The following is a 24,571-nucleotide window of genomic DNA, read 5'->3' as shown; positions in this document are numbered from 1 at the left end:
CCTAAGGATTTTCAAGTCAACTAAAACTGAAATTGCCCTGATCAAGAGCTTTTCCTGAAGGAAGGGGCAGAGAAAGACAAGCAATACAGCTGTGGGTATTAACTGACTCTGCCTATCATAGGAGCTAACAACCACAGTCATTCAGATACTGGCACCTGAGATTCTAATGGTTCTAGAAAACATCACTAAAAAAAATTAGTACGCATAATACAATATATTATCATTAGCTCTGAAGGGATTCTTGAAAAGCTTCCTCGCCAACTGGTCTGCAGGCATGACAATCTTCTGAATTTTACAAATATACAGAAGTTTATAGCTGTCAATTAACTCAGTTGCTTTTCTGAAAACACCGGATCGTCTAATGCCTTGCAGAACTTTTTCCTTTTTTTTAAGCAATCGTTCACAAAAATAGACGTAGTTGTACTAGTCTCACAACACTATCGATCCTGGAATGTCTGGTTTGCTGTCGGTTTAGATGGCAGGGCCATGAATCCATTTTAACTCCTTTTCTCAACTTACCTTGGCTGTTTTAAAACCCATACTTGTCCACTGGGTGGTAGCAAAGTGCACTGTTTCAGAAACACTATAGCCACAACACACTTTAGACACAAAGGATCCAGGAAAACAGACAACAAACTGCCCGCTCTGCTGTACAGTACGGTGCACCCTGATCCCCTCCTTACACAAGATTTCTGGGGAGATCTAGAAAGACATAAAAGCAAAATTAAACATATTAAAAAATGAAAAAAAAAAAAAAAATCATCAGAACTTTCTTTTACAGTTAGATCTCGTTCCTTGCTGGGTACTGCCACACGCTCCTTGCTGTGGAGGAAAGCTGTGCTGTGCTAACAGCTCAGCTCCGTTCGCTTTCTCTCTTCCCTTCTGCACGTGCTGAAGCTTAGTGTTGGGAGTGAGAATTACAGAAGCGGCTCTTTTGAAACCAACAGTTTAAACTTTCACTTGCCAAAAAATATCTCAAACACAAAGCCTCCAGACAATACTATCTACTACAACAGAAAGCAACGCAGGCCACTTGGTTTTCCACCTCGGGTCTCCTCGGACTCGGCACTGAATCCACCTTGCTACCGCACTTCTGTTAGACGTTAACATGGATAGCTGAGGGAGGGGTTTTTGTCGTGGGCTCCCAAATTTATACTTGGATGCACTAAATGGAAATTGTTATCCACAAAATAAACAAGGGAACCAAAAATCCTTTGAAATCCTTTTAAGTATTAGGCTTCTCATATCCATGACAGTATCATAAAATGTCGATCGTGGCGGATTAACTGACTACAGAACACTCTCTTTGTGAGGTTAAATACACTGTGGACAGTATTAAACATGGACATTTATCACACTGCCACATTTATTTTTATTCCAACATTTTAACATGTGAGCCTTGTTAGAAAAATGCCACGTGGACAAAGAACTGCAAGTAGAAAGTAGCTGGATTTTAACAACAGCCTCTGCATCACTGCAGTGCAAGACAAAACCAAAAGAAATCCCCAACCAACCAACCAGCCTTCAGATTAACCTCGAGTTCTCAGATGGGAATACCTCTCCCAGCCGTTAACCTACCATTACATTACTTTCAAGCATTTCCAGCCCTGGAGTGCCATTGGCTTGCAGCAGGGTATGTACCACATCATCAAGTTTGTTCTCCTCCGCAGCAGGAATGCAATACCTGTTGTTTTGTCAGAGGAAAAGAGTACGATTTACTGTGGAGTAAATAATGGTCCGCAGCTACACAGTAACAGGAAATTCAGACCAGGACATTGATTAAAAGAAAGAAATTAAACACAGGCTTTCCCACACGGTTCTTTTTGCTAAAACACTGAGGATTCATGGGAAGCTGTTTATTTAGACTCAGTCTGATGGTATTCACTAGATGCCAAAGGACGCAAAATCCCCGAACCAGAAATGTGAAAACTCAGTGCCCTGTAGAATCAGAGAAGAGAAATCAGCAATAGAACCACGTTCATTTTAACGGCACCAAAGCAGCTGATTACGGGCAGAAGTTTGCACCCCGTGAGCACCAAGGTATGTTCTGTTATCTTTATCATATTTATTACCTGGGCATCAACAAAAGGATCTTTTTATTTAATGATGTTTTCTGTTCCTAACAATCAAGAAACCACAAATCACCTTCACGGTTAGCACACAAAGTAGCCTAAGACCTTGCCTTGCTTACTAAACAAATCCCCCACCTCTGCTCTCCCTTGCGACAAAAGAAAGACCTGACCAAGAGCAGCCAAAGCAGTGAGAGAGATTTAAAACTCTGCTGGGTAAATGCCGAGTTGCACATCCTCCTCTCCTTTAGAAGCCAAGGAAGCAGCTGTCCCCCGTGCTCACTGCCAGCAGTGCTCCCTACGCAGAAGTGACAAGAAATAACGTAGGAGTCTCAGATCTTAGCTTCACACATCCAGAGAACTGCTATTTTGCTGGATGCAGGCAGGCGATCTGGTGACAATTAGTCTCTACTTTTGCTTCCACCCTGCCAGAAGGGTAATGGCTTACGTCCACCCAGAAGAGACCTGTTCCCAAGGTCTGGTCGTTGGGAACTGAGCAGCGCAGCTCGGTGGGAAACACGGTGCAAATCCTGGGGTGCCCAAACCTCCTGCCACGCTATGCTCTGTCTGTGACGTTACTTTATTTGGATTCACTACGCTCAGGCAAGCAAAAAGCATCTCCAGATTTATCACGACTTACCAGTTCACTTTAAGCAATGAGACCTCAACCTGAACCCATGTGCCCCCACACCACACACACACAGAGAGCACTACTTTTCCAAACTTGGCAACAAGAGAGGAGAAGAAATATGGAATGATTTGGGGGAAAAGGTACAGTTTTCTTGTCATTCATCCAGTCTCTCCATAAAGCGTTCTGCTGGCCTTACAGACCTTGTCAGGGTATTTGCTTACAATGTGCACTAATATTAACTCCGTATGCGTCATACAGAGTTATCCTGCTTGATGAGTCTGTAGGAGGCTGCACTTCCTATGATTTGAACATCTCGTTACTGTTCACTGTACTGATGATGACTTTGATTCATCTTTGTTGATCGTCAAGCTGAGAGCCTGAAGAGATGACAATATCTACTCAAACAGCTAATTGCTGCCACAATAAGGGCTCTAATGAGCTGGTTGCCCAGATGTACGTAGTCTGGCTCCATACATATGTGTCGACAATGACCTTGCTAAGAAATCCTAGGGTTATAGAGAGGTGAAGTGGAAGAAGTTCACCTTGCTAAGGATCAAGTCCCAACAGCAATTTTAAATGCATGCCGTGTTTCAAATACTTTGCAGTGCCTGTGTTGCTACCAGTGACAGCTTCAGAACAGCTCCATGTGTGTAGTGTATTACTCTAGTTACACTACAACAGATTTGAAATGGTGATGAAAATATATTAAATTCAAACCCGGAACACGGCAGAGCCCACTCTTTCCTTTTAGAGTCAGAAAATACAGGTGGAACAGCCGAAAGATTCAAGTACGTAGCCCCTCACGAGACGGGCCCAGGAAAAAGCATGGGAAAGATGTGTGAAGAGGAGGGGCAGCACAGACGCGGATGGGACTATCCAACTACTGTCAGGACTGAGGGGAACGGAGACCCTTTGCAACTGTGGTGTATGCTGCAATTTCATTCATCTGCGGTTCTTGACGTACCCATAAAAATGGGAAGTGAGCAGCCAGTACAGACTTCTGAGTGTCTCTGGCAGACCAAAATTTTCTTCTCTCTTTTCATGGGCACTGAGGATCCCTCCAGAATAAAAAGGTTAGGTCACTGACCTCTCTGCCCTGCATGAAAGTTGAGTTCTCCCCTGTTTACTCTTCAGAAGGTAGAACCTGAGAGATTAGAGAGTGACCTGAGCAATCTGCAGGTAAATGAAGCACCACCAATTTTAGTACCACAAGGATCTGTCTGTGGAAGAGGAGATTTATGGATGCTGGGTGAACTTTGCAAGACAGAGGAGAGCTTTGGTGCCCAGTGGCCTGCTTGGTTATCACTGAAGCAGCCACTGAAAGTAACGCTGTCAGGGCTACTCCAGATATTATGTCAGACCTAGAGTTATTAAATTCATCTTTTCCTCAATAAAAGTGGGTACTTTACTGCAATATTAAAAGTTGTAATGAGTTAATAACGAATGCTAGCCTAAGACCTCAGCCTGGCAGCCTTGCCGAAGGATTGCTTTTACAGACAAAGGAGATTCGCTTCTTCCTTCTTATGAGTTACTCCTGCTTATTATCCATGTTTTGTCAAGGCAATCATCACAAATACACCTGAAGCTACTTACATGTATAAGTAAGCCCATCGAGAAAAAACCAACGGCTGCCTTGGTTTTATTCTTCTCAGCTTGGAAAAACAGAAATATTAGCCTTCCCTAAAACTTTGGCTGGCTGCATTCAAGCTTGTTCAATCTCAAAAGGCACAGGTTTTGACATGCACAGCATGAAGATTGGCCTCAGAATTTAATTAGGGGATTCTTGAACACCTTCTCTTTGGAATTTACTGTCATTTAAGACTAGATGAATGTCATAGAGAGAAACAGACTCACCCAAGGTTTAGGACAACGTACCTCGCTCAGCAATTCGTCCTGATAGTATATTATTATAAAAGATTACAGATTCCTGATTCACAGAAGAGGGAGAGGAGCCATGAAATGCCCATGACAGAAAATTACAAACTCCCAGGTCTGTAGCATAATCCAGCATACCCCTTGGTATGATCGCATACAGAACATTTCTCCAAATACTTGGAGAGAGGAGCTCCTGCTTTAATGGTTTCCTCTAAGATTTCAAATCCTTTTTTCTGGGCCATTGCTTTCCCAGCGACAGCTGGGTCAACAGCCCTGGCATCAGCAGCTGAGAAACGTGGAAGTTAAAGGTAATGGCCAAAGTACACACTTTACAAAGACACTGCCACCATGGGGACTTCTGGATGCAAAGGGGGCCCTGCAGGCCTTTTCCTGTCACAGTAAAGAGCCAAAGGCTCTCATAGTTCAGACTTCAAGAGGGCAACTGTTGGAAAGGAACCAGCTTCTCACCTATGCGGGGAGGCACCACTTAAATAACTTTTCTTCTCTGTTTATTGCATTTTCTCTGATCAAGAAACAGTTATATTGCTTATCATTCACCATTCTCACCGACGAGCCTCTTGGGTAGTAACCCCAGTATCACAGGAACCTGGCAGAAAGGCACATGACGTGCCAGCAGCACCTGCTTCCTCCAACCCCTCCATCCGCTGCTGTACTTCCACTGCAGCCTAACTCACCACCATCTGTAGCAGTATGCATGCACTGAATTCAGGAAGGATTCACCATGTTCAAAACCATTTATAAGCTGACTGTTAAGCCTATTTGCATGAGGTCTCCACCCAGTATGAAATGGAGCCAGCAACTAACTGGTGATGTCCACATTGAGACACCAGAATGATGTGTGTAATCATATTAAAAATTATTATCATATGATAATGATAAAAATACATATGAGAGAAAATACTAGGGACCTGGCAGATACAGAGTGCAAAATATTTTGCATATAATAAGCAAGCAGTGCCTACTTACTCAGAACATGGATTCAATCACTTTACAAGTGGCAATCTGGAGCTAGCTTGACACGTGTCTGTCAGCCTAGAGAAAGACTACCTTGACTAGCTGTCATTTGGCTTCCAAGCCATGAAAACTTTCCATAGATTAAACACCATGTCAAGCAGAAACAGTTTACTGCTAAATATCTCAGAACTGAGTACGGAAGATAAAGTGAAACTTTGCTTCCAGGAAAGGACGTTTCATCACTTTATAGTTTATCCTACACTTTCCCACTAAAACTGTAACCACATGCACTGGACCCTGTAGGTGAGATTCACTCATGCAAAAGGTACTACACAAGCTGCAGTTAACACCAGCCTGCAGACAGCCACTACAGTGGACGCAAAGAAAACAAAACATAGGAATACCTACCAAATGCAATCAGCACCAGTGTGTAAGTAGTCAATGTATGGAAGGTGATTTTGGTCTCGAGACCAGCATGAGGTAGAAAAGACCATGCCAATATTTAGCCAAGGAATTGTCACTCCTAAAACAAAGAGATTGAAAATGGGTTTGGAGTAACTGCTGTTTCTAATTAAAAGACAGTTTGAGAAAGCATTTTAGTTGAAAAGCTTGTTCTACCCACGAGCTGACCCTCCAGTTTCACGTCTTCTTATCAGAGTGAGTAATTCACAGATAATAACTGAACAAATGCAGAATTCTTCACTAACAAAGTATCTACCAGCCAATTACAGTGCCCTTGTTTTCTAATAGCCGTAAAAATTTTTATTCCTTAGAGAATTTACAAATACCCATAATTCAAGTTCAATGCCATTGATCAGAGGAGGTTGCTTCACATTGTCAAGTGTACATGTACTTGTGAACAGGTATTATGTTTCCCCAAACTGGTTTGTTCAGGTTCAACACGGGCACAGGAGGCTGAATTATGCTTTCAGCTAATGTTTCCACCAGTAAATTGCAATGGCACACATGCAGCTGAGAGCACTCGTGGCAATTCACTTAGAAAACTTGTGTGCTGCTTTGCCCAGCACTACGGGCCAGGTTGGAAGCTGCACGGCTCTGTCCTTCATCACCCTGCCACAAAGCAAGACCATCGACCTACTGGCAACAACAGAAAGGGATGCTGCAAGTACAACTGGTCCCTCCCAGGTAGATGGTCTCAACTATTCATTAATTCTTTATCTGCACACCTGCCTTCATTCCTTTAAATACCATCTGCTACATACAGCTGCGTGTCTACCCAGTCAGCAGAGGGGCCAGAAAGAGGGAGAAGACTTTGGTGACTACCCCACCACGTTCAGAGGGTGCTCACACCTGCTGGAAACATAGAAAAGAGACTCGCTTACCAGGCACAGCACCAAGATGTCGCAGGATGGATCCTGTATTATTAGGAAGGACTGTAAGGTTCCACCCATGCCTGTCCCAGGGGTGACACAGAGGCAGACACGAGTCAGTGCACGTTCCCGGCGCCAGCGTCCCCAGCGCCAGGCTGCCCGGCCGGCCTCGCGCCCCCGCCTCCGCTGAGCACAACGGGGCAGCTGGCACCCGTCGACAAAGCGGGTGGATTTGGTCATCCTACCTTGAAAACGGTTCAGATTTTCCCACAGGAAAGCCACTCCCGTGAGTGTTGGTATCTACTTTTCCACAATGCACTGCTACGTGGCAATCTTTCTGTTCCACTATCCGCCAATATTCTTGCTGTGGTAAGAGAAAGCAGCAGTGCCTTTATAATTCACTGAACAAGGTATCTCTCACTAAAATATAAATCCCAGAAATTTACAGGGCTTTCATGACCTCGGCGTAATTCAACATAAAACACTGCTTAAAAATAAGAATATAAATACTTAAAAGTAACAATGAATTGGGAAGACAAAATTTAGATCCTCTTGGATCCTGTGCTTTAGCACATGACAGATTAAGACTCCTTGCTCTCCCTCAGTTCATCAACACCTTTATTAAAAATGTCAGAAACTTTTAAAAGGAAGAATCAGTACTGTGTCTATCTAACCATTTATTTTTCTCCCATACTAGACAGCCTTAAACTGCTTATGGTAGTGCCTGAACATCAACTGTACTGAATCCCCATACTCAATCCCCTGAAATAAAAACTTTTACCACCCTTTGTGTTGGCCTCACCTCTACTTCAGCTACTGTAGGCTCCTTTGTGAAGCACATGTTCATGATGTTTCTTGCTGTTCGGTAGAAGGTTGTTAAAGAAACAGACCTACCCTGTGGAAAAAGAAAATAAAATTAAAAGTGAAAATAAAAACCCCCATGCCTCCATTCCCCCTGGCCTCACACTCTTCCTTACATGCTCAATCACAGAGGTAGGGGGAAATCACGGGAGGGGGAAAGAGGACAATGTCTCCAGAACACACGTGGGTCTAAGCCTCATTTCCTGTCTGAGAGAGAATACCTCAACAGATACAGAGATTTAATCACATCGCATCACCAAACCAACTACCTAAAAGGCCAGCAGAATGTCCCCAGAAGGCCTCGTACACCACTTTGTCCAGCATGACGCTCTGTGTTTGATAAACACAGAAGATGGACATGGCCCAGCTTTCCATGACAGGTTGCAAAGGACCCAGCAGGCAAGTCTACCTACAATTCACAAACCAATCCATGATGTGATCAAAGGGCCATGTGGCTGTGCTCTCTACATGCAGAGAAACTGGTGAAAAAGGCTTCAGAGACTCACAGGAACGCTCAGCATCGAACTAGTATTGTGTGTGACGGAAGGGGGCCACAGAAAGTAGAGTTTACCAAGATTACTGTCATCACCTGCTTACAAAAACTAGTTATGCTCAATTCAGTAAGAACACCTCAAATGCAAGGAACCAGGACCTGTTATTACAAGGCTGAGAAAAGTAAAACACAGTAAAACTGACAGATGAGTGAACACTTTCTTGGCACCGCTGCAGGAGCTGTACAAGAAGAGGATCTGACTTGGTTTTCTGCTTGAGCTACACCCAAGTTTCTGGACACCTGCTTTCACACATACCTCTAATACCAGATGCCGTGGGGAAGCATCTTCTGGAGGCTTTAAGGCAGGAGCACAAGAACTTGCCTGCTCCTTTCAGCCCAGGCACGGACACCCCTACCACGCTCTCCACTCCAGGGCAGGAGGGGCGCCCCGGGAAGCTGTGAGCCGTGCGAGCTGGCAGGCACCGCGCTGGCTGCTGCGGCCACACTGCCCGCAGGCCTTGCTGCAGGCAGAGACCAGCATCGCTCTGCAAACGGGAAGCTGAAAATATCCTTGGCCCCCTCACCTGATCTACCGCTCCCTCCTCTAGCTCCCATCGTGTCCACTCGTTGCCCATCTGAGCAACCACAGACTTAAAAACTCCACGTAAATGAACGTTTTATTCCTCGGACTATTACCTTCCTAGTCTTTCAATTATGAAACTGATCTGCCAAATCAGTCTTTCCTTGTGTTTAATTTATTTAAGAACTATGCCCAAGAGTAAACTAGAAACAACCACAAGCAGCTTTTCCCCCAGAGGCCAAGTCTATCACTTTGCCATGCTCCTACAGTTGTAACATTGTCACTTTTTAAATTGAAGGCAGCATAATTAGCTGTAACAAAAAAGTTTGTGAAATGCCCGAGGCCTGGGGCCCTCCGATTCCCATAAACTTCAGAGTTGGATGTTCTGTGATACAATAAGCAATTTCCTTCATCTTTTAATGCCCTTGTGAATCATTTATTGAGGCAGCCTTTTACAACAAAACCTCTTGTAAAATGCAGGGCCGCACCAACAGTCATCACAGTCGGGCACCGACTTTGCCGCTCGCAAACCCACACGCTTTGCAGCAGCTTCCTCGTTTCAGTTACTTGACTCTTCCTCTTGTCTTACAGAGAAAAATAAGGACTCATCCACCAAAATCAACCATGTCTTTCCATTTTTTCAGATATGCAGCAAGCAAGAGAAAAGAAAGTGGAAAAAGTGAACAGCTTAGCCCTTTAAAACTGCATATACCCATTTCTTCCTCTATCAAGAATTTGGTATCTTTTTAGTCTCCTTGAAGTTGTAACACAAATTAAATGGTTGAGGGGTTTTTGTTGTCTGGATTTGTTGTTTGGTTGGTTGTTTTGTTTTGGTTTGGTTTTTTTAATCTCAATGATCTCATAAATTTTCTAATGCCAACTCAGAAAATAATTTAAAATGCTGTAATGGAGCATTTTAACCAGATACAAAATGAATTGCTGAAGAGTAAAATACGCTTTTCAACACCCTCAAAAACATCTCAACAGTTCAACAACTGTCCTGGGAGCTTCAAGCTACTAAGCAGAGTCTCTGTTGCTGTGACAATACAACAGAAGAAGGTTTAAGGAACAAAATTTCCTATTTCCTCTGCTGACTCCTCCTCACAGCCTACGCATCAGCCGTGAGAGCCAACCCAGAGCACCAGCACCACCACCACCGAGCCTGGAGAGAAGGCACAGAGAAGGACGCTGAAATGCTATGAATGTTAAAGACATTAAAGCAACTATAAATATAAGCAGAAAACAGAGATTTCACAATAGTAACAGGTGGAAAGGAGGGACTCTGGTTAAGCAGAGTCCGAAAACTCCCAAGTCCCCAGCTGCAGAGAGCTCAGAACAGGATTTCTGGGACAGTTTCATGTGAGGGCTGGCAAAACTTGCGTTGGTGATGCCTTCAGTGTGTCCCTCTAATGAATCTGCTAATAATACTTCAAGTTGTTCTGTATGGAAACAAATGCTGCTTTCAGTCAGCTCCAGTACAGATTTTTAAAGTATTTTCAGAGCTAAAATTGGGGAAAGAGGAGAAGACTGAAAATCCTGCAGCAGTTTATGTCACGTAGTTATAAGTGATGATGTTTAATTGGTCGGGTAGAAAAACCATGCATTTAGGAGTAAAGAAAGCAAGTGCAGCAGCCTGCAGCACGCACTTAAAAGCACAGTAGGCCTTACTGCCTGGAAAGGAGCAACATCAAAAACAATTTGGGAGCCCTGGCAGAAAGCCAGATGAACGCAAAGGAGATCTACTCTAACCTTGACGTGTGATAGGGTGGTAACCACTCCTGGAAGACTGGATGTCTCTTTCTAAAAACATGTTCCCGCTCAACCATGTGCTGACTGCAGAAATTACTGTGTGAAATCCTAAATGTATGGCCTCTTCATGGTCTGAAGCATAGTCTTTATGGCCTAAACTAGACGCCAGCCATTTGATTATGATGTTCTCCTCCAGCTCTTAATCTACTGACCTGAGCATTTATCAAAGGGGTGGGGGGTTTTGTTTGGGGCTTAGGGGTTTTTTGTGTGTTTTTTTATTTTTATTAGAATTAGCAATGTGCTTTAGAAAGAAACTATTACAATCCCATCATCTGTAGAAACGTAACATGAGGACGTGTTCTGTCAAACAAATTTCAGATTGTCTCAGCAACATGTTAATAGGTAAAGAGCACTCCCCCCTCCCCAGATGCACCCACAGGAGACGACCATCATTCAAGAAAAACAGAGAATGCAGCATTAAAAGGCTTGTTTCATAAAATGTCATGAAGTACCCTCTGCTTAAGCCAACACCACCTCACCTCAGTCTTATTAAAAAGCCTAGTGATGGGCTGCAGTTCTTTCACAAGTCTTGGGGGTTACTCTGGTGCATCATGATTGTGGCAGAATTGCCTATTTCTATGTCTTGAGGCTTGCTCTCAATGCCATAACCAGTTCTCACGCATCAGTCCTTCCACAGGGCTTTTCCCCCCAGTGCTGTGAAAATGAAGCTATGCACCTCTCTGCACTCAGACTGACCAGGCATCCTGCAGGGCACTCCACAGCAGGGATCTCTCCTGAAACCCACTGCAGATTTGTTTTCCCCCTGTTTCCTCCCCCATCCGTCGCCTGTGCCAGCAGTCCCCAGTCTCTGCACCGCAGATGAGAGTGGGATGGGATCCAACGGGCAAGCCCCCGGTTCCAGGAAGCTGCCAGCACCACGGCAGACACCCCGAGGCGCTGCCTGAGCCGCTCCGTGCGCTGCAGCTGCTTTGGTGGGTGGGGAGACCACCGGCCCACAGGCTCCGAGATGCTCATCTCTACCAGTTTCTATGCTCAGAACGAATGTATTTCTACCAGGTATTGCTGGGCTCACACAGGGCCTGATGCTGTCAGTACTGCCAGTGCTTTCTGGGCAACAGCAGCAATTTGGGAGCTCTTAGCTTTCTGGGGTAAAGGCCTGGGACTAAGCAGACTCAGGCTGGTTATACTAGCTCTGCTTTGCTTGCCTGCCTTCTTTTATTTTCTAAATCTGATTAGGTTACTTATCACAAATCCCAATCTTCCTTTTTGAGTTACTTTGTATCTTCTAAACTTAACTTGCACTGGAAAAGAAGATGGAGGCATTTCCCAACTAATTTGAGGTTGTTCGTACAGCACTCAGGGTAAGTTGCATCAAATTTTTCATTTAACATCATTAAGCACAGAAATGTCACTTCACTATTCACAAGTGCTGCTGTCATTAGATAAGCTTCTCTCCAACAGCAGCATGGCTAAGAGATTGCTTTTCAAAGCCGGGATTGAGGCCGGAGTTCCCAAGTAAAAACAATTTTTGGGCTGACAAATCATAACAGGCTGCAAAAGAAACCTGAAGCAAGCTTTTAAAGCTCAAGTCATGAGCTCATGCAGTCCCTAAATAGCTTAACAATAAGCCACTTTGGGCTATCTGGCTTCATTTCCTGGTGATGGAAGCGAGATTGGAAGGGGAAGAACAGCGTATTCCTTTACTGGGCACAGACACTCAACTCTATATTTCTCTCAGAACCTGGTTACACAATTCAATGCAACTCAAAACTGCACTGCAAGTTGCAGTGCCAAGTCCTGCTCCAGAGTAGGAGACTGCCAAATAAAATACAGTGAAAGAGTCAGCATTCCTTCGTAAATGGATGTACTTGATATGTGGAGGACTAAGCGTCTGTGTGACTGTTAGTGCTGAGCAAAATCTGGCATCGTGGATGAAAATATTGTTTGCATTTCCATTTGCCCTTTCTAAATGTAGTAGTATTTCTAGTGATGTTAGTTTTGATGTGGAGCACCGCTTCGCTCAACAAGAGACTTGCAAGAAACAGAAAGGAGAAAGCAGAACGTTACTTTAAATGTCACTAGGAAATAAAAATAAAAACTGTGTCTGCAGGGATAATTGGACTGAGTTATTCAGGGAACCTCTCACGAGGGGATGAAGGGGGGCAGAGGCCAGCGCATCTCGTTACGACAATAACGTGTTCCAGCTTTCCCAGACATCCCGCAAGAGCCAGGCAGATCGGGACAAAGCCACCAGACCGCCCGGCTGTGAAGGCCGCTGGCTGCGCTGCTGCCCTGGGGGAGGCACAGCAGCACCAGGGGCCACCCAGGCGACAGCACCATCAGTTCTGCAAAACAAAATCGGCAGAGTCTGCCTCGTTACCTTGTATATACACTTGTGTAAGTCGCTAAGAACTCCCTCCTCCTCCTCCTCGTCCTCCTTCGTGGTCTCCTTTTCCTGAGCGAAGAGCCGCCGCCTGCCCGTCTTCAGTGGGACGTCGACCTCTTTTAATTTGTTGCGGAAGCCATTTTTGTGAACCACGCCGTTGATGAGTCCATTTTTGGGCTCAAACCGGGGCAAGGAATGGAACTTGTAGGCATTCTCCGAATGTCCCTCCAAAGGTCCTTTCCTCTTCTCCAAGATTTCCTTTTCCAGCAAGACCTCCTTCTCCAGTTTCTTGTGCTCCTCAGGGGAGAGGGAGTCGTAGGACAGCAAGTACTGGCAGTAGGCTTCTTGCAGCTTGGCCAGCCTGTCCTGTGCAGTTTTGGGGATGCGGAGCATGTCTGCCAGCTTGTTCCATTTCTTGAGGTCAGTCACTTGCTGCATCCCCCCCATCTCGTTGATCAGCTGGACGAAGCAGGCCAGGTCGAGCTCGCAGCCTCCTGGGGTCCGCACGTGCCAGCAGCAGAGGAGGGGAAAGGGAAACACAGGAGCAGGTTAGGAAAGCTGGGGGCAGCTCGCGTCAATCGTGCTTCTCAGGCTGAGCACGTAAGGGCCGTGCTACCCATACGGCTCTGGGCACCTGGGCACCGGAGCAGGACTGTCCCTGTCTCATACACCTCCTGCTACAGACAGCTGCGTGCCACTGTTCTGCATTCAGCAGGTCATATTTTGCTATTTGCAACAGCCTTCCCTCTGGTTAAATTCGCTCTCCTCCTTCAGTTTCATTCCCTTCTCTTCTCAGACCATCCCCAGATATCTCCTGAGACACATCTTTCCCCTGGTCACTACCCAGCAGCCGGGGAGTCAAGAACTGCCCAGCTCTTTAAAAGCCCTCACGCTCCCACCCTCCCACCATCAGTCCCACATCTGGTTTATAGCAGCAAGAAGCAAAACAAGTATCAAGATGGGTACTGGTAATCAAAGAGACAAGTACCTATCCTTTCTGGAAGTGAAACATCAATTATCTAATGTCTGCACAACACTCTGAATACAGTTAGTATTTAAAAGGAGCACAGTAACATCAATTTCACTACAGGTAGAAAAAACCCAAGGGAGGCAGGGTTGGTTTGGGGTTGGTGCCTGCAGCTGCATAAAAAAAAGTTCCAGACACATTATTCTTCCAGTTTGAAGCCATCCATATTTTATACTCCATTATGTTTTTTGTATGTTTTAAGATGACTAGCACATTTCACACTCCAGTCAAAAAATAAAAATGGAGGATTATACAAACTGCAGCATAAAAAGCAGCCAAATGGATGAGGAACAATAAAAGAAACATCATAAATACTCTCAAAGCACAGAAATAAATCATCAGTAGAAAGAGTGAAGAAACAGACCAAAGACCACCTACAATTCAACAGGGCACTGCTGAAGGAAAAAAAGAGAATTAATACAAAATTTGCGTCAACATCACTGCCGCCACATTGTCTCTCCTTCCCCTTTTTCTTCGAGAAAAGTAAAAAATCATTATGCCATAGCCATTTCAGAGCACTTAGAAATGCTATTATACAACAGAGAAGTGCAAGAAGCAGTGTTAAGGTAAATATTTAGTCACATGCAGATCTACAGCATCTTAAGGGCCAGTCATATCATCCTGCTTGCTATGCAAGCAGTATTACTGACTTCCAACTGCCTTGTGCTGCATCTCAGATGCTTCACAGCTGATCTCAAGTCTCCTTCTTCCCTCTGCTTTCCCCTCTTCCACCACTTGTGGCAATCCACCGTGGAGGGAGAGCCAGCAGTGGAAACCTGGGTGCAACATTTTGGGGTGACAACAGTTGCAACCGAGGCAGAGCAGCGCCGGAGGCTGCTCACTAATGTTGCCTGCGCAGCGCTGGGCAGAGGCGTGAAAAGAGGGGGAAGGATTTCAGCTGCAGCCAAAACCAAGGGTAAGGTTTTGAGGAGCACACGACAAGGGTGAAGGCAGGGCCACGGGGCAGCAGATTTATCTAATTTAGTAATTTTTTTTTTTTTTGAGGGGTGTGGGAGGGTGTCAAAATGATTAAGTCTTGAAGCTGGGAAAAGGTAAACACCATTAGAAAAAAACCCACAAGTTTGAAAGGTTTTCTTTCTTTCCTCTTTAATTCCCCTCATAAAATAACTTTAAAGCTGGCCTCTATTACAGGCTGTTACTTTAAGGTCTAGTGTTTTATATGCACAGTTCACAAATAAGCTGAAGGCATAATTCAAGATGGCTTTCCATCCCAATAGATTCACTGACCTACATAAAGTTGAGTAACATACACCTAACTTTGAAAGAAGTGTGGTCCAGGTTTCACATTATACGTGTTCTCCAGGGGGACAAAGAGTGCACACCCAGCTTAAGGTCCTAGTTCCAACACCATTTATGAGCTATTTAAGAAATGTGATTTTCTCCCACATCATGGAACGATTGCTCATAATCACTCTGCAATATTAGAGCTTGGGTAGCACATCATCCAACTGGAGCCTCGTATATCTGGCAGATCCTCCATGGGGCCAGCTACAGCTAAGGTTTACAAAATGGTCTCAATTATAATTCCATTTCACACAGTTGTAACTTTTGGAAGCATTTGTATCTCAGGCTGATGTTTGCCAGGATTGACCTACGCATGTAAGGAGTTTTAACCCCATTTATAAGCATCTATAGCAAAATGGCTTAAATAGGACACCTGGCACATGTTATGCAGAAACAGCGTGACTTTTTTTTTTATTATTTATATTTTTTATTGTCTTGATTTCACTAAGTTAGGAATATTTTTTAATTACCTGGTGAGCAAGCTCATTAAAAAAAAAAATCTTAAATCTTCAGGTATGTATTTAATACTAAATGCTGGCACGATACAAGTCATTGGCAAAACTCCCGCTTACTTCAATGGAAATGTGATTTGGCTCTGAAAGGAGGGATATGTATGCACATCTACTTAAATAAGTGTGCACTTATCACCACAGATTATTTTATATCTTTCTTGCTGGAACCAATAGATTTCATATCTTTGTATACTGGTGATCTCCATCTTCTTTTCTCCATTTTCTTTTTAATTTTAAACACAAGATAGGTAGGAAATTAATTGCAGAAAGGATACATAGGATAAAAATTTTATAAGAGACCACTGTTTGCTCTGGTTATATGGCACCCAGCAGAATACAATCCTTGCCTATTAATTAGGCTCTTAGGTGCTTAAATAATACAAATAATTAACAGTAATGCCATCTTAATGCCGAGTTAAGGTATTTCATTAAAAAGTTAACATTGTTCCGGGAGCGTTAATCGAGCTGTCTTGCACATTTTCTTCTCTCTCTTGCCAATGTAAATTTAATTCATTATTCTTCTCTATTAGCATACAACCATTGCATACATTCGGCATACAAAATGTTCACTTATTGCTGCTTGAGTGATTTTAATTTTCAGATTTCTTTGAATGTTTTTGCACGGCTATTGCAACAGAGCGCTCACCCTCGTTCCTCCTCCTGAAATTCTGTCATTTCTCTGTTGCGCCCTGCATCAGTTCACCATAAACACTGCAATCTCCTTGTGTGCTTTTACGCATATTCACTTACATACCATATGTGATATAAAATAAAGTTTGAAAACTGGGGGCGGGGGAAAAAGCGTTGTGAACAGTTTAAACAGAAAAGCGTGTCCTTTAATCCAGCTAGAGTTGATAGCTGCCTCTGATCGGATAATGCCTCAAAGGCAAAACTCTAGCCTCAAGTTGCAACATGCAGGTCCTGTGAGCTCTGACTCAAAACACTTCAAAAACAAAGGGAAGGGTTAAAAAAATGAAAAACACAAGTTTGTTACTATGCCATGGCTGCAAAGGCAGTAGAGATGGAGGTGGCTCATTCAGTAGTTCATTTGTATGCTGGTGTTGTCATGTTTTTACAAACTATTGTCACATTTTTGTCACGTGTCATATTTGACAGCAGACCATAAACCAAGAATTCTGTTAAATAAGTGATTCTCACTCAGGCATTAGCCCTGGCAGACACCTGCTGGGAGAAATAATGAAACCTCCATTTTGCAATCAACCACATTTTACTGCCTATTCTTGACACTTAATGGTTGTTAAATGTCAGCAGGTCACTGCAAATTTGTGATTTTAAGTGTCTGAGTACCCAAATAGAAGTCATTTCCGAGATATTTTCTTTCCCCCTTGGTTAAATGCTTTTAAAGGAAGTGGGGAAAAAAAATATTCCTATTAAAGCTTGGCAGCACTGCAACCTGTTTGGAAAACATCTTTGGAAAGGTCCGAAAAATATTCTGAGGTAACATTTAAACCGAGGCTATCAGTATCTCTACTTGTACTACCTACAAAAATAAACAGCAGGAAAAGGAAAAGATCCTGAAACATGGAGACCAAGACCCCACATAGCATTTTTTGTCCCCCTGTGTGAAAAAAAAAGAGCTGGCAGGAGGAAAGTCGCTTTATAAAGTGTCCTGGGAAAGCTCTCCAACAACGTACCTGCATCGTGCCTGACCGATGGATAGAGAGAGATCCAGAGCTCTGCAGTGTTAATTGAACAGGGGTTCAGTTAAGCATAAATGCAAATGGAGCATAAAGTTGTATACGGACACTAACAAGCAGCGGCAAAAGGCCAATGAAACCACAGCCCTTACCTATGAGTGGGAGTTCGTCCATGGTAATGCCCTGAGATTTGAGGTGCTTCTTGATACAGGCCAGCCGCTGCACGTTGGGTCCCCAGCGCCTGCCTAGCTTGTGTATGTGCTGAATCTGTGTCACAAACCGCATTTCATCATTTAGCTTGCACTCAGGTCTCCAGTCTGGAGGAGGAATCACCCTGCACATCCCATACTTCTCTACCTGAGCTCGGACTGACTCAATGTATATCAGTGGGTCATGAAATTCCTTGGTGGAGGGCCTAAGGATGGGAATCTCCCCCAGCATCCCCCACCCAGACTTACTACTGCCCTTTTCGTGCTTTCCCATTGAGTCTTGTGGCTTGTGCAAGGACTCCGCTTGAGAGGTAGAACGATTTTCACAGGAGGCATTTTCAGTTTTGCCATGTGCTTGTTTCCCTGGCGTACTCTTTCCAGCAGTGGCTCTTTTCGGCCTATTTCTTTCCAAACTCTTCTCTGGCACTTCCTTTTTAAGGTGTCCATTCAGCAAAGGCTTTTCTACAGCTGCTTTTTTGCTGGCAGCTTCTGCCAAGTTGACAGCCCCTTTCATTTTCTTGGTGGGCGACTGTACTTTGTCTATGTGATTCGTCTCTTCCAGCCTCCTCTTCGAATTGCGCAGCCCCTCCCTTAACTGTCTCCCCACCTCCTTAGTGCATGTCTTTTGGTTCAACTTGCCATTGACTTTTACACCATTAACAGCGGTATTGTTAGACTTGGATGCTCCAAGGGATAGCACCTGTTTGCGGGTTTTTGCATTGCTACTTTCTATTTTCCCTGAGATTGTGTGGTTGACAGGTGAACTGGGTTTGTGGTGATTTAGTTTGGTTTCCTTGACCAGTTCTTTCTTGGCTTTGGTGTATGTGACAGTTCCCTTTGTCACTGTTGCAGTGTACTTCACAGTTTTGGACGGTGAAGGTCTGACTTCTCTCATCTTTTTGGCACTGGCTGCATTTGCACTCGGAGATGACATTCGAGTGATCCCATTGACTTTAGAAACCTGCCATGCCAGCAGTGTTGCAGAGGTAGCAGAAGGAAGGAAACAGAAAACAGAAAAGTAAATTAATAATGTTACCACTCAGCCATTACATCCCAGTCACTGGACAACCATATTCTGCAGTCCTGACACCTGGCCCCTACGTACAATTTTCATATAGTGGTTTTCACCCAGGCTAAAGGGTGGGCATTTATAATAAACAAATAACATAGATTTTTTGGTGTGGGGCTTTTTTTTTTAGGTTGTGGGCTTTTTTTTTGTTTGTTTTGTTTTTTTTTTTTCAATGAACCAAAAAGGTCCCCAGAAAGCCAATCCTGCTTTTGGAGGATACAAAGCCTCTGACATTAAGAAGGGTGAGGTCCCTTGCTTGCACTACCCTCTTCTTTGTCTACCATAAAGCTTGTTATGGTATCACAAAACGCAGGTAATCGGATCTACAAACTAATACCACTTGCGTTATCTCCTTTTCTGGCCCTAAACACTCTCTTTCCCCCACTTAACTTCCCTTAAGTGCACACAAAGTTTACTACTACTTAGCAGACAAACTAGCTAGCGTATACTACCTACTCTAACGGGAACGGGCACATTTTGCTAAAAACACACACTGAGATTCAAACCAACCTCCTGTCTATACATACATATAAAAGGATACATTGAACACATGATGCACCCAACAGCTCAGGACAGTCACGAAGGACCCAGTCTGTCATGCATATTAAATCTTGGGAGGCATCTTGTTGTTAAAGTAATAAATTTGAAATAAAAATGTATACGGTAGTCCAATGCATTTTTTTTAAGTTTGATATCTGGGCAGTTTTGCTGACACACATTTTATTACTTCATATTCATCACTCACTAATGTGTCATTGCAACTTAGAATTGCTGGACTCCATTGCTTTCTGTTAAGACATTTAAACCCATCTATCAAACTAAAATTTCTATTTTAACTATAAAGCATGTTAAGCACTGAAAGCAACCCTCAGCTTCAAAGGAAATAGTGACGGCTCAACACTGCTAAAGCTGAGCCCTACTACCAAGAAAATGAAGTTCAAGTTTAAACCTCAAACAAATTTCGGCATCTAAACAAGTTTAAGCATTGTCTTATCACCTCCTTAAACTGCTGTGAGTGTAGATAAGCACATCCAAAAATTAGGAACATTGATAAAAGTGCTCAAAGCAAAAGCATGCAGTACAATCACCCCTCATCAGTTCTTAGGTAAATAACACCATTCCTGCAAAGTTATAATACTTTCCTCCTCTGGGATTTCAAAATCCTTACCAAATTATTAAGCATGGCAGCTTCTCTCAAATAAAGGCAAGGATTGTAGTCACTTATAAAGCAGGAATATAATATTATAAAATAGGGATCAAATAGAGACTGAAAAGATCATGCTGTGGTCTTCCATTAAGTGACTCGTGGAAGAGGAACTGGAACCTGGAGATTCTGCATATGTACACATGCGTTTACCGTGTGCATTTTCTCCTCTGTGCTCCAGAAGCTGGAGCAGGAGTAATGCCCTTTTAAAACCCATCCATACTTTTGTCCTTTCTGTGCTTCCAAGGTAGAAACACTTAAGGAAAATCCAGTTAACTGATGATGTGAGTTTTTACCTTGAGCTTTCCAGAGATGTATGAGATATCATCTGGAAAGCAAACACTTGTTAACAGAAATGCATTTACCCATTCCCCTTGAAATTTAGACAGGGCAGCACTCTGCAATTGAAATGGAGGCCAGGGTTTGACTTTTACTGTACTTTTTCATGCCGCAGAGCAGACACGGGTAGAGAGCTGCTGAGACACTGCCACTTGCCTGCAGCAGTCAGAACAAGCGTTGAACACCTCTGACTTTATAAATAGCCAGGAACATCGATTACAGATTTCATCTAGACTAATAGAGAAGAATTGATTGAGAACTAGAAGGGGAAGGTAATCTGGGTGACAGTGATCATGAAATGAGTTTTCAATTCTAAGATGTGACAACAGTAGAGAAAGGACAACAGACTTATATAAAAAAATAAAAATGCAAACAAAAAAAAAACAACAAAAACCCACCTGCAAAAAAACCCAAACCAAAGCAATTCCCACTCAGAGGAAGGGCATAAAGCACAGGCCATTATCCCTGTTCACAAAGTTCTCTAATGACTGGAAAATTAGAAAAGAATCACAGCAAAAAGTGGAAACACAATTATGTGACTAACAGCAACTATGTAAGAACAGCAAAAGCATGCACGGGTAAAATCAGAAAGGCCAAGGAGCTAAAGAAACTTCAGGTAGCAGGGGACATAAAATGAAACAGAAAAGATTTTTTAAATGCCTTAAAAATTGTACAGAACATTGTGAAATTATATAAATGCCTTAAAAAGTGTAAAGAACAGCACAGATCAACCACCACACAAGGAAGGAAAACAAACACAACAGTCTGACTAAGGCATTTGTGCTTCTTTTGCATTAGCCTTCACCAAAAGTACCACTGACTGAATACTTACCAGATCATAACCAATTTCAGCAAGAGAGCTAGAAAGGTGACCCCAGTAAGCTAAAAATGTACCTAGTGACTTAGGACATGGCTCCTGGAAATAAGTTAAGGGCAGGCAAAGTCTACCTAACTTCAAACCCTCAAATCATTCTGGAACAAATCATCAAACAATTATTTTGTAACCACACAAACAATAATAAGATAATGTTAAAAAAATAATCAAACAAACTAAAAACAACACCTCCCCCACCCCCCCCACCCCCCATATACCTCCCATAGTTTTGCCAAAATAGCACATCAAGCTAATTTAATTATCTTTTGGCAGACATCTGGCTGAGCAGGTAAAGAAGCACCTCTGCTTCAGTAGGGATCCAGTCACTGTCCCCTGTGACGTTCCATCAAACAAGCTCCTGAGACACGTCTTAGACATAATTACTCTAAGGTGGCTGCAAAAGGGATTAAATAAAGTCATCCTCAAGAGAATTATCATTGTCATAGTTCACTGCCATCCTGGGAGGGCATTTCAGGTGACTTGCCATAGGCACTTGTCTTAGCCTCAGTTCTACCAAGTACTTCTCATCAGTAACTTGGATTATCATAAAATTTGCCAGTGACACACAACTGGAAGGGGCTGTAAACACTCTGAAGAGAAGGTCAAAATCAAAGGCAATCTTAAAGAACTTATTTCAGAACATTTCTACAGTATGAGGAACTGCTATTTTTAGGAAGGACGAATCAAATACATCAAGGGGAGGAATTACATTTGGGGACCACAGTGAGCTGCAAAATGTGACAGTAGTACAAAGCATGCAAAGCACTTTCTGACACCTACTATGAAGAATGCTGAAAGCAAGGGATGGGAGCACGGGCTTTCTTAAGCAGGGCTGTACCCAGCATCAAGCCCACACTGTGAGAAAAATTTAGAAATTGGAGCAAGTCTGAAACAGCACAAAGTGCTCATGTATTTGGAAAATACGATCTTTACTGAAAAGCCAAGGGAGCTGGGCTTATTTATTCTGAAAGAGATGACTACAGGACAACTCTGTAATGGTATCCTGATGCATAAGGAGCTCCTCCGAAAAGAGACAGTAAATACTCTTTCCACGTTCACTGGGAAAAACGGGAGACAAAACGTGTCATTGTGTACGACAATGGTCTGAGGCACAACTAAGAAATCTTGCTCATTAGTAGAAAAGGAAAATGCGGGAAGCAGCTGTCAATAGATGTTGTGGAGTCTCCTCTACAGGAGATTTTCCAGAAGGTTTCAAGGAGGTCATAGCTATATTACTGTGCTGTCAGGTACAGTCAGGACAACACCTCACAGTGAGCAGTCAGGCTGTATGGTGGTACCTATCCAGCCTTCCTATCACTTTTTTTCTGAAGAAGTTGTGACCAAAAGTCTGAAGGGCCATCCAGGGCACTCCTTCAGAAAAGGGTGGTGACACAGGGTCTGAGAACAAAAAATAATCATGCAGAAAGCGCTCATGGTGAAAGACAAGATCCTGAGAGCTCCTCCTCTTCAAAGGAAAACATGCCACCAGTACCATCAGCTTTAGGCCAGAACTAAAACTGCCAAGATATAAAACTCTGGAAAACTGATTTCATCAAGAAAACAACAACTTACCACAGCTGTTCAGAGTTGTTAGAATACCTCCACACAACGAAAGCTTAGATTGCTCAGGGCCAAATCCTGAATTGAACAGGCACATAAGCTTCAGCTATCTAACCTCCAATCCTAGATTATAAGCACATTAATTTGGATATTTTATTCAAATTTAGTGAAGTTAGTTCAATGATGAGTAGGTCTCAAAGTAGTGACCACTTGGCTTTGAGAATACCATAAGGAATTCACTTATTTCTTTCTGGTGGCTAGCTAAGGAGGTGCGGCCTCACCAGTGCCGAGTCCAGGGGACGATCCCTGCCCTGGTCCTGCTGGCCACACTATTGCTGATACAAGCCAGGATGCCACTGGCCATCTTGGCCACCCGGGCACACGGCCAGCTCATATTCAGCCGGCTGTTGACCACCACCCCCAGGTCCTTTCCCGCCAGGCAGATTTCCAGCCGCTCTGCCCCAAACCTGCAGTGCTGCGTGGGGTTGTTGTGACCCAAGTGCAGGACCCGGCACTGAGCCTTGCTGAACCTCATACACCTGGCCTCAGCCCATTGATCCAGCCTGTCCAGACCCCTCTGTAGAGCCTTCCTAGCCTCAAGCAGATCAACACTCACACCCAACTCGGTGTCTTCTGCAAATTTACCAAGGGTGCACTCGATCCCCTCGTGCAGATCATTGGTAAAGATATTAAACAGAACTGACCCCAACACTGAGCCCTGGGGAACACCACTTGTGACTGGCTGCCAACTGGATTTAGCTCCATTCACCACAACTCTTTGAGCCTGGCCATCCAGCCAGTTTTTACACAGAGAAGGGTGCATCCGTCCAAGCCACGAACAGCCATTTTCTCCAGGAGAATGCTGTGGGAAAAGGTGTCAAAAGCTTTACTAATGTCTAGGTAGTCAACATCCACAGCTTTTCCCTTATCCACTGAGTGGGTCACCTTGTAGTAACAAAGTGACTGACATTAGCCTTACATAGCTCAAAGTCTCAGCTAAAGGTGAAACTAGGGATACAAATAATCTTATCTTTGCTTTTCAGCTATCTTAGTTTTGCTGACATATATTTGTCCTCATATCACTGTTTTCTCCACTTTACTAAACACTTGCCTTGCAGTAAAAGACAGTACAATAGATTTTAAATTTTGTTGTCTTTTAAAAAGCAAATGGAACCAGCACATAGCTTTGCAGCAATTTGGATTTGAACTGGTCTACATACACACCTCTGCATAGCACCTAGGATCCAGCCTCCAGACAGGCACACATGCACACGCAAAATAAAGCCAACAAACAACTTGTTAGATAAAAATCACAGCTGTAATAGCAACATTAGCAATACCAAGAACAGCTTTGGTCCCAAACAAATTCAAGTTACACATGTGATCTTGACTTCATTCATAAAAATACTTCTGTGTTGCTATTTTTGCAGAGCTAAATTACCATATTAGGCCAAGAGAGGGCTCCATTGAACTACATTTCCTTTGCCCACAACCCCTCTGAAGTAGGGGATTTGGGAAGATAGCAAAGGAGGAAGAAAGAGAGAGGTAACATGTGACAAGTGCAAGGGCACACCAGAAAAGGAAAGAAAGAAAGAGAGGAAAAAAATAAAATCTCAGGTAATCTCTAGTGTTCTGCCTTTATTTTCTGTCAGAGTAAACAAAACAAGCACACAGAAAATAAATAAACCATGTAAATGCATGTGAACAAGGAGCAAAAACATACTGGAAGGAGGAGAAACATGTGGCTGGCACCCTGGGAAAAAAACTCTCCTTTTGGAAAACACTGAAAAAGTCAACAAAGACTCGGGACAAGGGCAAGAACTCTAGAAATGTCACATAACTA

The 24,571-nt window shown here is 43.4% G+C and overlaps 1 protein-coding gene across 2 annotated transcripts in view; it reads right to left on the bottom strand.

The window, feature by feature from the left end:
• The window catches only part of JARID2 (jumonji and AT-rich interaction domain containing 2), a 223,709-nt gene that overhangs the window by 13,236 nt on the left and 185,902 nt on the right, over window positions 1-24,571 (bottom strand). For both annotated transcript variants that reach the window (XM_042806804.1, XM_032987760.2), the window contains exons 7-14: window positions 17,626-18,643; window positions 12,966-13,465; window positions 7,684-7,776; window positions 7,127-7,245; window positions 6,894-6,964; window positions 5,959-6,073; window positions 1,579-1,684; window positions 520-702 (exon numbers count right to left, since the gene is read on the bottom strand). In XM_042806804.1, the coding sequence (XP_042662738.1) occupies window positions 520-702; window positions 1,579-1,684; window positions 5,959-6,073; window positions 6,894-6,964; window positions 7,127-7,245; window positions 7,684-7,776; window positions 12,966-13,465; window positions 17,626-18,643 (2,205 nt within the window). The remainder of the gene's footprint in view (window positions 1-519; window positions 703-1,578; window positions 1,685-5,958; window positions 6,074-6,893; window positions 6,965-7,126; window positions 7,246-7,683; window positions 7,777-12,965; window positions 13,466-17,625; window positions 18,644-24,571) is intronic.

This window comes from Tyto alba, unplaced genomic scaffold, assembly GCF_018691265.1.
Source record: "Tyto alba isolate M040663 unplaced genomic scaffold, T.alba_DEE_v4.0 Super-Scaffold_48, whole genome shotgun sequence".
In the NCBI taxonomy this organism is placed as follows: Eukaryota; Metazoa; Chordata; class Aves; order Strigiformes; family Tytonidae; genus Tyto; species Tyto alba.
This window is presented reverse-complemented; position numbering and strand designations above follow the sequence as displayed.